General features: G+C 36.3%; 3 protein-coding genes across 6 annotated transcripts; 2 read left to right on the top strand and 1 right to left on the bottom strand.

The window, feature by feature from the left end:
• Window positions 1-34: 34 nt before the first annotated feature.
• Window positions 35-7209, top strand: nostrin (nitric oxide synthase trafficking). Of its 4 annotated transcripts, none has more exons than XM_008404057.3 (16): window positions 35-524; window positions 672-757; window positions 845-928; window positions 1158-1220; window positions 1320-1401; window positions 1496-1558; window positions 3506-3604; window positions 3726-3851; window positions 4205-4303; window positions 4396-4521; window positions 5220-5328; window positions 5417-5505; window positions 5616-5741; window positions 6452-6704; window positions 6794-6886; window positions 6966-7209. In XM_008404057.3, exons 1-16 carry the CDS (start codon window positions 429-431, stop codon window positions 7100-7102), a joined length of 1731 nt encoding a protein of 576 aa, XP_008402279.1. In that variant the 5' UTR covers window positions 35-428; the 3' UTR covers window positions 7103-7209. The 4 variants fall into 4 exon arrangements, with proteins under 4 accessions (XP_008402279.1, XP_008402278.1, XP_008402277.1 ...); XM_008404056.3 differs by having other exon boundaries at window positions 3723-3851; XM_008404055.3 differs by having other exon boundaries at window positions 35-757.
• A 117-nt stretch (window positions 7210-7326) lies between these two features.
• Window positions 7327-11293, bottom strand: spc25 (SPC25 component of NDC80 kinetochore complex). The gene is made up of 7 exons (XM_008404060.3): window positions 11150-11293; window positions 9928-10097; window positions 9438-9503; window positions 9075-9221; window positions 8817-8942; window positions 7943-8041; window positions 7327-7838 (listed from the first exon to the last, which is right to left on the bottom strand). Exons 2-7 carry the CDS (start codon window positions 10070-10072, stop codon window positions 7714-7716), a joined length of 708 nt encoding a protein of 235 aa, XP_008402282.1. The 5' UTR covers window positions 10073-10097; window positions 11150-11293; the 3' UTR covers window positions 7327-7713.
• A 1060-nt stretch (window positions 11294-12353) lies between these two features.
• On the top strand, window positions 12354-14299 carry LOC103461716 (glucose-6-phosphatase 2). The gene is given in 4 exon segments (XM_081603650.1): window positions 12354-13282; window positions 13353-13464; window positions 13546-13667; window positions 13759-14299. Coding segments are annotated over 4 exon segments (1155 nt in total). The 5' UTR covers window positions 12354-12873; the 3' UTR covers window positions 14271-14299.
• The last annotated feature ends 2361 nt before the right edge of the window (window positions 14300-16660 follow it).

Genomic DNA, 16660 nt, shown 5'->3' with positions numbered 1-16660 from the left:
TATTAAAGAAATTTAAAAACTTATTATTTTTTTTTTACGAGAAACTAACTGTAATGTAATTACTGTTGAAAACTTTGTCCTCTAAATCTTCAAGGGCTAAATGGCTTTTTTTTCTAGTAATGATCTTGTCAATAACAAAAATATACAATAATTATGATAAATAAAAGTTTTTCCTTTTATCTATTTCAAGTAACAAAGTAACCCACAATTTTAAACAAGCCAAGTCTTCAAATATACAAACAAAACAGCAATAAACTTAGTTAATGTACTACAAAAGAAGAATGGTTTTGATCATTTTGTTCCCTCCCACTGTATCTATAGTAAACTAACTAGCCATCTAGCTTTAGTTTACCATTATAGGTCCTTTGGCCCTCCTCCTGGAATTTTTCTGTTTATTGCGCGCCAGCAAGAGCTCAGGGCATTTCCGCATGAGTGGCTCTGTGAGGAGAATGGTCAAAGTTCCAGTTTCAAAGTTAATTAACTGCCGAGGCCTTAAGATGAAGGACCCCATCGACTCGTGCTCTGTAAGTATCTCTAACTTAAAAATAAGGGTAATGTTTGGTTTTAAGATTCATGGAGGCAAAGGATTGGAAATGCAACCTAGTGTTAGACAGATCACATGGTTTTTTTCCTCCCCTGGACTTAAACTCATAGAACATGTCTTCTTTCAGTATAACCACCTGTATCAAAATCTGAAGCAGTATTCAAAAAATGGAGACAACTATTTGAAAGAACTTCAAACAGTTTTTCAGCAGAGGTAGGTTTAACACTTTTATTTTTTTTGCAGTTAAAGCACTTATGTTTGACAAGTATTGTCCTTTGCTGCAACGTTTCCCGCTTTTAGAGCTGAGCTGGAACTTACGTACTCCAAGGGCCTTGCCAAGCTGGCAGGGAAACTAATCAAAGCATGCCAAGGAATGCCAAAAAAGTAAGAGACATCGTGTTGTTGTCAGTTTTCAGTTAGCTCTGCCTTTTTTCTGGGCTTGGTGTCAAACATGTCCACTCACTCCCAGGAGATGAGCTACGGCGTGGTGTACAGCAATAATAGGATCATGAGAAATAGCATGCACCCTGCATGTAGATGTGATCAAAACATGAGCAGGTGTCAGGTTAATTAGCCCACAGCACTAACCTTTTCATGCTGGCTCCCCCCTCAGTTCCACCTACACCGCCTGGTGTCAAGTGTCAAACGAGATGTACTCGAGAGCAGACGCACACAGGTAGATCTGACCCTGGATTAACCTTGTGACATGATCTTACACTACGACCCATTCTGAATAGATTTTGCTGATATATGCTGTCTGATGTTTTATTTTCAGAACATTAGGAAATGCATTTCAACAAGAGGCCACTGAGGAAATCCGTCAAGTCTTAGATGAACACGGCAAAAGAAAAAGGCCTGTGTGTAGTCTACTGTTTCTCTCTGTGCTAAAACATTTAATCGTTACTTCCAATTAATTCTAATATTCATCAGAGCCTCCTTGTGTTTTGGTAGCTTGACACTGCCATTGAAAGGAGTGGAAAACTTTTCACAGCAAACTGGAATGAGCAACTCAAGGTAGGAATATTTTTTCTTATTGAAAACAAGGATCAATGAAGAGGTAAATGTCCTTGCAGAGATAAAAGAAAAAGTAAATGCAGATAATTAAAGTCATAAAACCTTTTGTGTTACTTTATTAGATATTTTTAGAGATAATGGCAGTGAAGAAAGTTTCTATGACTGCCAACAGAGTCATGAGAAGAACTAAGCACACCCCATTATACACTATCTCACAACTAAGGTCAGCATCAACTACTTGATGTCTTCATTTTCTGTACTAACTCATTTTTAAAATTGAAGGACAATTAGTCCAATCTTTAGCCTGGTTGAGGGGTGAAGTTTGACTGGGCTGTTGCAACACCTTCTTTCCTTGTACTGTCATTATGCTTTAGATTTTGTAGTGTGTTTGGGATGATTGTCTGTTTCATGAACCAATTTAGCCCAAGCTTCATCTGTCAGACAGATAGTGACACACTTGGCTTTAGAATAGACTCATTGCCTGCAATGTTTGACCAGGCCTTGTATGGCTGCAAAACAAAATCAAATCATCACATCTCCATCATCTTGTTCACCAGTTATGCTGTGAGATACTGGTTTTAGTTTGTGTTGGTTTTTATTACCAAACAGGGCACTAGATATTAGCTCAACATAGCTCTACTTTGATTTCAATGTCCAATGGACAGTTTTTCCAGAAGATTCTTTCTCCCTATAGTCCTTCCAAAATGTTTTTTCTTCGTTGTCCAGTCAGATTTAACTTGTAAAGTAATGCTTGATAATGTTGAGTAAAACTGCCACGATGCCCTCTTTCAAGAGGGATGGACTTCAAAAATCAAAACATTTCCCACTTACCCTTTCAAGATTAACAGGAAGCAACAATTGCTTCTTCAAAGTCATTGCTGATGTGTTAACACTCATCTGTGTCCCACAGACCAGCAAATTATTCAAAACCAATGATTTTGTAGAGTTGATCAAATCTGCTGGTGACAAATAAGTAAAATGCATCTGACCGACAGCACCTAACTGCAAGGATGTACATAGAAATTAAAGATAATGTTTTGGAGTGTCCTTCACGAGCCTTGATACCTTATACAATTGTTGGCAAAGCTGAAAGGGTGTGTGTGAGAGCAACACAACCAACAAACCTAACTGTGAATCATCAGTTTTGTCAGGGGAAATGGGCCAAAGTTCCAGCAAATTCTCACTACAGTGAGAAGTTTGTGGAAGAAATCCTAAATGTTTGACGGAAGTCATGTAGCTTAAGAAGAATTTCAAATACTGAAGTAGTGTGTGTAAGCTTTTTAAACTTGAGAAAAGTCATTTAAAGTTGAAATTGTAAAGCACTTAAGTGATTTTGTGAGCTTCAGCTAAAGACAAAGCAATCTTTAGTAATTCATCATGTCCTGTTTCAATGGAAAGTAACCTTGGAAAAGAATAACAACACAGTTCAAAGATTAATCCCTCCTTTATTTACCTATGACTTGTCTCAGGTGTGGTCATTTGTACAATCTTTATAACCTCAGTCCTCACAGTCCCACGTTACCTTTCAAGAAAAAACGGTGGATTCATCACAGATGTCATCAGCATTAAAAAGACATAAAAATAGACACACATTAGAACCTGAAGGAATGCAATATGAGCTTCTATAACCAGAACCCCTACAATTATTCATACAAAACTCTTTACAAATGTAAGAAGACATAACATTTGTCTAGTTACAGTAATTAAATTAAAGTTTTATTTGATCTAAGAAGTACTTATTGTACTCATACAGATATTTTGCTCCTCCTGTTGGACCCTTTTATGGCATTCTCTCTTTGGAACAGCTTACAGATGCTTAAAAAAAAGTACTCAACTTATGTCAGTCACGTTTCTTCAATGATTCAACAACAGATCCTCAATGCTCTGCTCGCAATAAGTTGAACTGATAAAATGTTGTTTCTCCTGGTTTCCTCTGCACTAAAACAGCTGAAAAAAAGATTGCACGGGCTGACAAAAGAACACGAGGCACTCTTCAACTATCTAGAAAACAACAAGCACATCAGCACAGAGAAAGAAAAACAGAAGGTACAGAATACTGTTGGTAAACTGCTTTTATCTCACCTAGGATCAAGAAAAATATAATTTTTGGAAAAGCTATCAATATGTCTGTTGAAGATTGAAATTGCATGGTATTTTTTCTCAGCAGATGTGTAACAGACTGACTAAGTCAGCAGAGCAGCAGTCCATAGTGGATGAACATTACTATAGTGTCAACATGGAGGGTCATCAGATGAGACTGAAGTTGCAAAACACTCTGAAAAACTGCTGTCAGGTGGGAAAACACCTTACTAAATGTTATAATTTATCTAGGTCCTAATTTATGTAGAATAACTTGAATCAGTGAGAGAGAAAAAAGACATTTCAGTAGACGATCAAATGCCAATAAAATCTACAATGTTTGAACATTGAATTCAAACAGTCAAGTCATTGTATGTAGTCTGCTAGTTGACCTGTATGATGCAGGGATTAAAAATACAGGAGAAAATCAAATCAAAGTCTTAATGTTGCCTTGCAAAGGTGTGTTCTGCAGTCCTGTCACAGCTTTGTGCAATGGGTGGTTTATCAGAGGGTGATGCTAATAATGAGCTTGTTAATAGCTGTATGATTTCTTTCTGCTTTGCTTAGGTCACACAAGAGCTGGAGAAAAATCGAATTGAAGTTCTGTGCAACCTTTTGAGCAAATATAACCTCCACATGTCTACTTTCAGTCAAACACTTAAGCATGTAAGAAACTCTTCAATGCATCCTGATCACAAATACAAATAGAATCCCTGAAAGAACACACGTTAACCTGCAGCTACTACTGCTCATTCCAGGGTCAAAAGCAGATAGAGCAGACTGCCCAAAGGGTGGACGTGGATAAAGACATACAAACCCTGATGGAAGAAAGTGGCAACACAAATGAAGACAACAAAATAGAGTTTTTGATGGCTGATTATTTTGTAAGTATTTTGTTTTGTTGTGTATTTATTGCTCTTATCTACCTTAGTAGATAGGAAATAATAATTTCCATCTGATTTTCATAACTTGCCCAAAAAATACAGCCAGTACAGTCAAAGTGACAATGCTCCACACGCTTTGAACATTTTATTTTCAACTATTAAAAAAATATCAACTGCAATTCACAAGCTATACTTTAGTGTTTACATGTTCACATTTTTAACCGACCAATATTAGAAATATCCGTATTTACAAAATAAACATACCTTGTGCCCTTAAGGGGACCGCTAAAAACAAAATACATTTCAACACTGTTGTAACTTGTTCCGTTCTTTGTTGTTAAGCTGCCGTTCTATATGTACAGCGGAAGTTGTCTTATCAAAATAAAAGCATCAAATAAAAACCGGAAGCTAAACATATAGTTTACCAATAAATCAAAGTAAAGGCAATAAGCGCTAAAAAGGTGATACAAGTAAGGAGCTTAATTTTGGTTTATTTGCAAAGAATTTCTTCTGTTTTTTCACACTTCAATATTTTAGAGCAAGCATGTTATCAGACAAAGACATATCAACACATATAAGATGCAGCTTTTTAAGTGTTTAATGATGGGAGAAACAAATCTAAATCAACTATGTGAAACAGGAATTTCCACCTAAAGCTTATATAACTTGTGAAATTATTAATTTGCTTGTTTGTTCAGGAGGAGGATAGCAAATCACTGATGACCAAAGACAGAAGAAAAGACGCGATCAAGCTGAAACTCCAGCGTCTCGAAGAAAACATTACTAAGACCAAGAAAGAATGTGAAGGTAAGTCAGTAACTATATGTAATAATTTATACATGACTCATAAAGATGTTATGTGGCATCATTCTAATGCCTGATTATTATTATACAGGAATTGAAAAACTGATCAAGACCTACACTGAATGTTCATCTTTTTCAAATCAGAAGAACCTTGAGGAAACTGAGGAGCTCCGTGATGAGGTAATTGAGGGGAAGCATGCAAAAATGCTCCCAAAGACGTGCTTAATGCCGGGGGGGGGGGGGGGGGGATAGACTGTCAAGTAGTCACTAATGCCATTTGTTTACTGCAGAATACTCTCAAACTGGACCTCCTGGAGGCCACTCATTACAAACTCTCCTTATGCCTCTCTGAATTTGAAGAGACACCCAAGACATCTGAACGATTTGGTAGCAGCATTTTCAAATGGAAAGATAAGGTAAGATTAGTGCAAAATGAAAACTTTTGTATGAAACATTAACAAATTTGACTTTCTTAAAGCCAGCTAAATAAAGCAAACGTATTAAAAAAAAAGATTGACCCACACCGCAGCTACACAGAGAAAGTTCGATATTAAGAAACTGTAAACAATAAATGCAAAATATATACAATATGTAATACAATATTGAATTACTTTAAACTGCACCCCTTTTTTAACAATACTCAGGCAACATTGCTTCCCATTATATAATAACGAGTTAAATTAAATCAGGTGAAAATTAAATTAATCGACAAATAGTTGGACCATTTAAAAATGTATCTCATTTTGACATTTTCACCTGATCAGCAAAATGTTAGACAGCACTGCTGACTAAACACTACAGATAGTGGAGAAAACTATCAATGCTTGAAGAATAAGATTGAGAACACAGAACAACGTCCCCAAAATTCAGTGGTTTTGAGAACTCCAAAGGATTAAAAAAAAAAAAACATAAAAGAAAGTCTGGAATATTGGTAGCAAGTAAAAAAATTCCCTGAAACTTTTACACAAAATTCTAGCTGATTGATTTTCAGTTACAGACAAGTGTCAATTATTTCCTAAGGCCAGCATCATTATTTGAAATCATCCACATAGTTATCCCACATTTCTATCACCTTCCTTTTAAAAAGGTAAATAATGAGTCCTGCCCTTTTTTTTTTTCCTCTAAGGACTGTGAGCATAGCATTGTTCAGTTGAGCCGTCCAGTAAAACTCCGAAAGACGCCGTTAAGAAGTCAACAATCAATAAGAGCTTCCATCATTTATAAAGGACCAATTCAGGTTCCAACAGAACCAGCTGTAAAACCAGAACCAAACACTGCTGACCAGATCACTTCCACAACACCAACTCAGGACACAGCAGAATGCAGTGGAAGCACTGGAAATGACACTCTGCCAACCAGAGATGATGACAAAACAGAAGGTCATTCATTCAGCACATCACAGAACAGTTTTCCATTTACTGTGTCAGATTACATGTCAAGTTGAATGTATGAAATATATATTTAACAGATCAAACAGCAGCCGTGCTGTGCAGCATCGGAAAATGCAAAGCCCTGTATAATTTCACACCTGAACACGAAGATGAACTGACTTTCAAAGAAGGTAAGCTGTTCTCTTAAAGTTGATCATCAAAATAACAACTGAACTCTTTACTGAAAAAAAAAACAAACATGTTTCTCAGGTGATGTTCTGGACATTTATAAAAAGGAAGAAAATGGTTGGTGGATTGGAGCTCTTGATGAACGAAAAGGCCATTTCCCATCAAGCTATGTTGAGGAGCTACCTGTACTGAACACCAGCAAATCATCTGATGCCTGAATGACTGGACTACAAATGGGAAAAAAGCCTCTTAACATTTAAAGCCTGCATGCGTGATATTTTATTCAGGTCTTCTACATTGAAAAAAAATGTAACTTTGAAATTGATCTTCTGACAATCTTCATTTATGATTTCTTTGTATGTTTAGCATTAATGCTGTTTGTGCACTTTTATAACAAACTGTTTTTACAATACATGTGCAGACAAAACTCAAAGAGTGAGAATACTTTTAAAAACATGTAGTTTATTACAACAAACAGAAAATAATATGCACAAGGGGAAAAACACTGATGTTCCTGATGTTTGTAAAATGAGCACTGATTTTAGAACAAAAATAAATTAAAACTGTTTACGTTTAAATGATTAGTTATTTGACATGACATGTTGAAGATCTAATATATACATTTTGTAAGAGGCAGAACTTGAGTAAAAACACATCTGAAATTTAAAAGCAAATTCATCCTCTTGACAAAGTTGACAATTTGGTTACAGATCAGAATATGATATGATCAGAATATGATCCCTTTGATCAAATTCAATGTAACCATCGTTTCCGTCAGTCTGCATTGCAGTAGAAACACCACCGCCTTTTGTAAGCATACCGTGAAATCTCAGGAGCGAGCCTTAGAGATGAACTCCTTTCTGACATTAGCCAGGAATGCTGGTAAATTATTGGTCTCCTGGAGTCGGCTTTCCAAGATTGGCAAGCACTCGAGTGCTGGATCGCTAGACACAACTGTAAATATTCAATACTTTATTATTAGATATTAGAAGAATCAATTATGTTTCTTTATGTATATAAAATTAGCATAAACTTCAGAGAACATTTGTGTGACTTACTCTGGTAAGATCCATTTTCTTTAAGCCCCATTGTAATGACGTAAGCGCTGTCCTGGTCAGAGAGACTGATGTTTCGGAAAATAAACTGCAACTTTTCACCTATTAAAAAAGTAAAAAGCAAAACTAAACTTCTGTAATATTTATTTTAGAAAGTCATTATTCCAACTTTCTGATCCAGAAAGTTGGCCTAACAGAGTAATCCCAGGATTGTATGAAGAGATTGAGTCTTGTTTGTGTGTTAGAGGAGGTGGGAGAAAAGAGGCAATTAACTCAACTAATTTATCACATCACCACGGCAACACGCAAATACAGAGTCGAGGCCTTTGTTTTAATTCAATAGATTTTATGCAGCATGATCAGGTCTTGCATAATCTTTCATCCTTCATTAGGTTTTCTTCGATAAAGAGGAAAGAAGAAAAGGAGAAAGTGCTTAAGCTCGTGTGCTGTAAAGTGATTGTGCGTTTTCACAGAAAATGAAATGAAGCTGACGAGATGTATATTTGGAACCCACTGATTTTAACTATTTTATCATAATATATTACATTTATTTTTTTGCTATTTGAGTTTGACTTAAAGACTTGAGCAAAATTATCTGTGACATTGATTAGTAGTTTTCAAATGGTTACTGTGCAGAAATTAAACTTCACCAAGAACAACACAGTGCTACTAGGGACATAAGTAGCCATCAGCCATTCCCACCTGTGCAGCAACAGGTGGGAATGGTGGGAATAGAGTACTATGCGCCATACAGCCACCGACAACCTCAGTCCTTTCATCACGTCCTTCAGTATCTTAACAATTTTAACAGCAGGAACAGTTTTCTCCAACTCTGTGGAACAGTATTAGAGTGCTGTTTTTAGTCTGCTTGGCTTACCTTTGACCATCTGCGTCTTGTTGATAATCGTTCGAATTTCCAGCCCCAAATGATCCTGGAAAACAAGCCTGGCTTTCTGGAGGTTTCTCAGTCTGTCTTTGTTTGCTCTGTTCTGAGACTCGATTACTGAAATACGGAACATAAGTGAGATTATTGTAAGCTACATCTCATAAGAAGAATTTAAAATACTGAAGTAGTGTGTGTATTATTAATTACAATTATTATTATTTCCGATATTGAAAAAAAGTCACATCTTACAGTCTTTTCTCTTCATTTGGTCTTCTTTGTGTCTCTGAATTTTTAGGATGATGTGCTCTTTCTGCATCTCTTTTTCCTGAATCTCAGACGTCACCTCTGATATGGCGCGCTGTTTCTCCTTCAGTGCCATTTTTTTTCTCTCCAGGTCTGCAGAGACAATGTGTCAAAACAAGATGAAAGCGAACTGAATGTTTTGAGGACGCATTTCAAATACTTTCCTTTTCCCTTAAACTGCTGGAACAAGAAATCAGGGGGGAACGCTCACTGTTCTCTAGAATTGCACAACAACATCTGTGTGATGTTAGATGCATTTGCAGGACCATTCTAATCCACAGGTTACGGTGGTTTGGGAGAGAAACTTACCCGTTTTAAATTCCTGTATCGTCTCAAACAGCTTCTTGTCATCCTTGCCTTTCTTCAAACACGTGTCTGTGCCGAGAAAAAATATTAAAATTAACAGTTAAATTAAGAGTCATTTCATTAACTAACTAGGGAACCCCAAGATTAGTCTTTGTCAACTCTATTGATTTCCAGTTTCTCTCTTAGATTTCTCTGTCCGTTTCTTAATCCCCGAAAATATGTATTTTGAAGGAACAGAAGCAAATTTATGAAACACAAGTGACATGAGTGTACTATAATGGAATAGCTCCAATATCATTTACGTACCTTAACAAAAAACATCTTTGAGTGTCCAAAAAAAGCGCTTTAAAAATGTGATGTATTATTATAAAAACTTTTGGATTTGTTCAAATTTATATTTTTTATCATATTAGTTGTTTGTTTGATTAAATTGTGCATTTGAGATATCGTAATAGCTTATTCCACAAAATATGATTAATAAAATTAAACTTACCAACAGCGGATTTTACAAACTGATTGTGAGATAACTCTGAAATTGTGTCAATTATCTCTGCATACGATTTAAGGTGATTATTGTGGATTTCCTCCAATGAACTGGTGAACCTGTCACTCATGCTTGGGTCGGTAATAGACATCATGATGTTCTGACACAATCTGTAATTTCTGAAAAACAAAAAGCAGCTTATTAATCATTGCAAAACAGGAATCGACATGCATTTATGCACCACAAACCCTGCATGTTTTAACCAGTTGAATATTATGGTAATGAGGGTTAATTTACCAGACTTTTATAAGATTAAGGCTGAAAGTGAAGGGGAAAAAAAACAAATTAATTTATTGTTCTTGCAACATCCTGTTGTGCACTATGCACATTGAGAATGACCAAGTCATATTTTGATTGCAAATTTTAGCAATATTATTGCTTGTTGCATTCTTTTATAATACTGTGCGGCCCTAATATCGTCACATTGAACAGGTTAGGTAAAAGTCTCAATACAATAGGGCTCACTTCTATGTAACAAAATCAGAATAATTAATTGCGCGATAATATCTCTTCTGTAATGAAACAAATCTTTGGCAGCAAAATGTACAGTTTTTGCTTTGTTGTAAAATATATGCAAACGCAATTATTTTGCTCCTGGTAAACGATGAAGATACAAGAGATCGGGGGAGATGCACCCATCGTGGTGAAGGATAAGTCTCAGATAATATGGTAGAAACATAAAAACAGTCATTGATTAAAAGAAAATGTCTCAAAAAGATTGAACCATTTACAAACAAAAAGGCCGATTTATTGGAAGTAAATGAAAAGGAGGGTTAATCTTCGGGACAACAAAACAAACAAAAACCGTTGTTTTATTCGTGAAAATTTGTTTCGTCTCATAAGCTTAGTACAATGTTAGCATGTGAGATTGCAACTAGTTATGAAAACACAAACAGCAGTTTGAATTTTTAACATATCTACGCAACATCTTACGCTCATAATGCATTTTATTTAAACAGCAACACAAATAACCAACATCTGTAGCTCCATAGTGACTATTTTCAAAGCCATTTACGTAGCAACGTTAGCATGTTAGCAGCTATGCTAACTGGGTAAAATAATCAGCTTGGTAGCCATAACGTAGTTTACCTCCATTCAGCATTACCGTGACACAAATTCGGCTGTTTGTTCAAACGGTGTCAATTTGTCAGGACATGGATTTATTACTCACCTGCTTAAGAGTGTAACAATATGCTGTCCGTCTGACTAATAATCGCAACAACATAAATGGTAACTTTCAAAAATCCGCGGTTTGTACACAAAGGGCGGTTACTGTACGCCGGAAATGACGTATTTTCAATTTGACGCCCTTTTAAAAATGATGTTATACTCAGGTTCATAAAGTCTCAAAATTCACAAGGTGAAGTGCTTCCTTCATGATTTTACTTACCAAACTATTATTGAAACTACTATTATTTTTATCGGGATTTTCTGTTGAAATTCATTGTGAAGCCATGCAGCCCAACGATCTCATACTCCCCCTGGTGGTAAATATGAGCAACTTCACACAGATTCGTTTCACCCGGGGTGTATTTCAAGTTCTTACTTCTATTAATTATAATAGCAGACTATTAAAGCCCGAAATTCAGTTTCTCATAACATTAAAATATTACAGAGCACCAACAAGAAAAACATTTTTACAGCAAAAAAATTGAGGTGTCCATATCACAGCCTAACCAATGATAGTGAAGAACTGGCAGGCGGTTGTCCAGCAGATCATATTTGACACCTATTTCAAGGAGCATAATCCACAAAATGTCACTGCTAGAGAAGTTAGCTGTTCATATACAGTCATGTGTCCTGACATAATCTGATGTGTGGGAGAAAAAAACTGTAGTTTTCACGGAGAACATGTTTGTTGCAAGTAACAAACATGTTGCAACATCCATCTTGTCCAAGAATCTTTTAAAAGTATTTAAGATGTAATGTGATTCAATTGGAGAGAGCTTGATTAATAGAGTTCCATAGTTCCAGGATTAAGCGACAGAGTCTCAAAGTACTCTTTGAAATTAAAGTACATTTAGAATTTTGTTGTGGACATCAAGATGCCATGAGTCTGAAGGAGTGAGAAGCGCTACTATCGCAGCTTGAAGGGAGTTCTAAGAAACTAAAATCAGTTATTTTCTGTCTCTATGAGCAGTGAAGGGTTTTTATTATTTTTATCATGGCTCATGACTCAGGATGTCATTTTATCTGGGGGCAACACAAGCTTTTTGGAGAGGTTATGGAGGGGGTTGTGGGGTAACAATGGATATTCTATTGCTTTTTGAGAGGTCCTATACATAGGGCCCAATACATAGCGCTAATAGATTGGGAAAAAATATGACCTTGCTTATAATATGGTTGGCTAATGACACTAAGTTTCCAACTCAGTGCCAAATTTAACTGGGATTTTTAAGAAATCTAACTTTATAATCTGATGTCCAGAAACCCTCTGAGAATCATTGTACCCAGTAACCTCAGCAGAGGAGGCCAGATGGGCTCTGTTTTTTAAAGGGAAGCCCATTTTGTTGCTATGGTCACTGAAAATGACTGTATTAATCAGGCTGAAGTGGTGCAGAAGGTTACGCGAAGTGCTCTCTCTCTCTCTTGTTTGCAGTGGCTAATATTTAACATCTGTACAAGCTATGTTCTGGGAAATATCCTAATGACACTGTCATGTTGTACACAGTCTTTTAAACATGTCTTAAAACGCTGACCTCTCATGACTTGGGAACACATTATTATATTCCATATGAGCTCAGACAACTTGTACTTACTTCTTGTTTCCATGGCTTTGATGAATGATTTGTGATGCCCAGTTTGCAATATAAAAGAGTTGCTAAGAGAGGTAGGGCATCATGATGCTGCTTTGACTGGTGCTGAAAAGAAACCAGCTGCTCGAAGAAAGGAAACATGATGGATTTTATTCATACATCAGGTGTCCTAATTATACAGCATCTGCAGAACAACTACAGAGAATACAACAGCTTCCTCAGTTTCATGTCAACAGTGGGTGACCCTCGTAATATTTTCTATGTCTATTTCCCTCTCTGGTTCCATCTCAGCCATAATGTTGGCACTAAGATGATATGGGTGGCTGTTGTTGGAGACTGGTTCAATCTTATTTTCAAGTGGTAAGTCTACTCGGATAATGGCATTTTATCTTTAAAAGTATGAGCTTAGAAATTCAAATCAAACATCTTCTTACTCAGGATTCTGTACGGACAGAGACCTTATTGGTGGGTTCACGAAACCCACTTGTTCCAGAACAGCTCAAAGCCATATCTGGATCAGTTTCACATTACGTGTGAAACAGGACCTGGTAAGTAGGTTTGTGTTGAGTTTAAGAATGTTGTTCCAAAAAACACTTTCATTGATTTATGTTTTTACAGGTAGTCCATCTGGTCACGCTATGGGCTCATCATGTGTGTGGTATGTGATGGTCACTTCTGCTCTAGCCTTCACCAGGTCCTCTTGCGTCTCCTCTGTCTGGAGCTTTCAAAGGTGGACATTTATGTGATGCTTTCACAAAGTCAGAAGCAGGTTTTACATCAGAATGTCTAACGTTTTTTTTTTTTTCTGCAGGTTTCATCTCTTGAGGTCCATTCTCTGGACAGCTTTCTGGGTCATTCAGATAAGTGTTTGCATTTCCAGAGTTTTCATTGCAACTCACTTCCCTCATCAAGTTGTTCTCGGTCTTGTCACTGGTACGTTCTGCTCAGTTGTCACATGTTAACACGTATCAGATGTGCTTTACATGTGAGATGACAATCTTTTTCTAATCTTTACAATGTTTAGGTATGCTTGTTGCTGAAGCCTTTGACCACATTACCTGGATCTATAATGCAAGCCTAAAACGGTACCTCCTGGTCAATGTTTTTCTTCTCTCGTTTGCCATTTGTTTTTACTTGCTCCTAAAGCTTCTGGACTTTGATCCTTTATGGTCGGTTGCCAAAGCCAAGATGTGGTGTGCAAACCCAGACTGGATCCATCTAGACACCACACCCTTTGCCGGACTATGCAGGAACCTGGGAGCCTTGTTTGGTCTAGGACTTGCGGTGAACTCTGAGATGTTCATTCAAAGCTGTAAGGGAAAAAACGGCTGCAATACTGTATTTAAACTCTTATGTATGACTGCAAATCTCACCTTCCTGCAGCTGTATGACCTCGTCAAGATGCCAAATCACAGCGAGGCTCTGTTTTATGTACTGTCATTTTGCAAAAGTGCTTCAGTTCCTTTTGGCGTTGTTGCTGTCATACCTTATTGTGTTTGTTTGCTAATCAGAGACGATGAGAGAAAACTCTGTTAGAAAATAAAAGGACTGTTTATTTTTTTGCAGCCTTTGTTCTTAATACTTTTTGTTATAATTTGTAGAAAATGATGATCGACACAGAAGCACTGAAACTGCAATTTATATGGGAAAAAATTTAAAATTTTTTTGTTTAAATAATACATTTGTATAATTTGATCCCAGTCATGATGAGAAGATTTCTCAAGTTATGTATGTGTTCTTGGTATTGCATCTACTGTATTTTGAAAGGAAGGCTAATCTAATTTACAATAATGAAAATTATTTATGCACAATCCTACAACATGACGATTTAAACACTTTAGAAGCAGAGTTTGTCAATTTATGAATCTCTGTGTTTGCTCTAAACATGAATCAAATAAATAATTGGTTAATTGTTAAAAAACAACTTTCTAACTTTGAACAGAAAAACCTTCTCTGCATTAGTCAAAATTTCTTATGAACACTTCTTACATAAGATGCAGATTGGTGATAGCATAATATTATTTTGTTAAGGGGTTATAAAAATACAAATACAATTTTAAAACGTGAATACACCATAAAGTTTATCTTTGGAACATATTACCAAACATTTATGCTTCTTCAAGTCCTTGACTTTGTTAAATTAACAGAATCACCCACATACTTCTCTCTGTTTGCGTTGCTAATGTGTACATCCTGCTCAGGGTGCATTACATAATCTCTTGTGTGTCTCTTAGCAGTTTCTCTGGGAAAATTCAGATATTAATCAATTTAAAAGTAATGATGCAGAACAGAGTCTCTGATGTAACCAGATTATATGGATTAATTAAACTCCTGAGTAGAGACCCATTTCATCTTTTCTCAGTCTCTGGTTGCTTAGCATCGGATGCACCTGAGGCCCAGCGCTGAATGATGTAACTGCTTTGAGAGAGAGAAGGCTCTTTGCCAAAGCTGAAATAAAACTTCAGGATTCTGGGTCCAGGATGTCATTGTAGTGTGCATTGCTGCATTCGTCTACCCTCTACCCTGACTAGTTTGCCAGTTTTTGCTGTCTCAAAACATTCCAATAGCACAATGCTGTCGCCACTATCCTTCACTGTAGGTATGATATTGGCCTGGTGAAAAGGTGAGCCTGACTTTCACACCAAAGAGTTCAACTTTTGGCTCATAAGACCAGATAATTTTGTTTCTCATGATCTGAGAGTTTTTCACGTTCTTTTTTTGGCAAACTCCAGACAAGATGCCATGAAGCTCTTATTAAGGAATGGCTTTGCTAACACTTTATTTGAAGGGGTGTGGATAAGACTGCACGGCAGTGTCACAAACATGACATAACACCTGGAATCTTCATGAATGTTTATGACTGTTGTCATGAAGCGTCATTCAGTAAATGATGGCACTTTTAAAGCATAGATTTAGCAAACATTCATGAAGACTCCTTTATGTTTATGACAGATGGTATGTGATATTTATGACAGTGTCCTGTCAGTCTTATGCACACCCCTTGAAATCAAGTGGAGGCCACAGAGATAATTTAAACCTTCAAAACAGTAGAGATATTTGAGCCTCAAGACAATCCTGTCTTGGAGGACAACAAACAGCTCCTGTGATTTTATGCTTGGTGTTTAACCTGTGACATGTACTGTCAACTGTGGGACCTTATATAAACAGATGTGTCATTTTCACGTCAAGTCCAATTTACCAGAGGTGAAATCCATTTCAGTTGTAGAAACATCTCAAGAACAATCAGTGGAAACAGCTAAATTTTGAGCTTCATAGCAATGATTTTATGTGATTTCTAACTCTGTGCTAATTAAAGTTGTCTGAGGGAATCCAGGAGAGCAGGGGGCCAAAGCAATCACAAAGATGAGGCTAGCTGTGGTCAAGCTTAACTACAATGAAAAGTAAAATAGTACGGATGATAATGAAGTAAACATTGATGTATAGGCATTACAACCAAAAGATGATTTGGTCAAAATGCATTGAAAGGTATGTAGGAACTAAAACAAAGAAAAAGGAAAGAGAAGGGGGAAAAAAAACATTTCAAAAATCCAAATCTTCAAAATTTGGATTATTATGTGAGTTGCAGATTTTTAAAGTTCAAAATCAAATGTTTTATTTTCTTTAGTTTAGAATTATGTTTTACTATATAAAGACTATTTTAAAACTATTTTAAAAGACACAAATAGTCAGATGCAGGTATCGTTTTTTTTAATCCCTCAATTTACATAACATAACAATAAACATATAAATATTGTATACAATAAAGTCTTAACCTCAAAAAGCAAAAATTATTAGTATAATTTTTAACTTTATTTTAACAAAGATAGCAACTTCAGAATAAAACAGGTTACCTATGTTCTTTTCTCTAAGAGACAAATAATGCCATAATAACTGAAATTGGACCAGGGAGCACATCAGAAGCATTT

The sequence above is a fragment of the Poecilia reticulata genome, chromosome 2 (genome assembly GCF_904066995.2).
Source record: "Poecilia reticulata chromosome 2, P_reticulata-male-v2, whole genome shotgun sequence".
Lineage (NCBI taxonomy): Eukaryota > Metazoa > Chordata > Actinopteri > Cyprinodontiformes > Poeciliidae > Poecilia > Poecilia reticulata.
Note: the sequence above shows the minus strand (reverse complement) of the source record. Positions and strands in the feature narration are given on the sequence as shown.

Bases quoted from the DNA above. Each gene is read 5' to 3' on its own strand.
- nostrin (XM_008404054.3), top strand. From the start codon at position 429: ATGAGTGGCTCTGTGAGGAGAATGGTCAAAGTTCCAGTTTCAAAGTTA. The intron at 929-1,157 runs GTAAGAGACATC...CTCCCCCCTCAG, and splicing joins TGCCAAGGAATGCCAAAAAA to TTCCACCTACACCGCCTGGT. The intron at 4,304-4,395 runs GTAAGAAACTCT...TGCTCATTCCAG, and splicing joins TCAGTCAAACACTTAAGCAT to GGTCAAAAGCAGATAGAGCA.
- spc25 (XM_008404060.3), bottom strand. From the start codon at position 10,072: ATGATGTCTATTACCGACCCAAGCATGAGTGACAGGTTCACCAGTTCA. The intron at 9,504-9,927 runs GTAAGTTTAATT...TTCTCGGCACAG, and splicing joins GTTTGTAAAATCCGCTGTTG to ACACGTGTTTGAAGAAAGGC. The intron at 7,839-7,942 runs GTAAGTCACACA...GAATATTTACAG, and splicing joins AGAAAATGGATCTTACCAGA to TTGTGTCTAGCGATCCAGCA.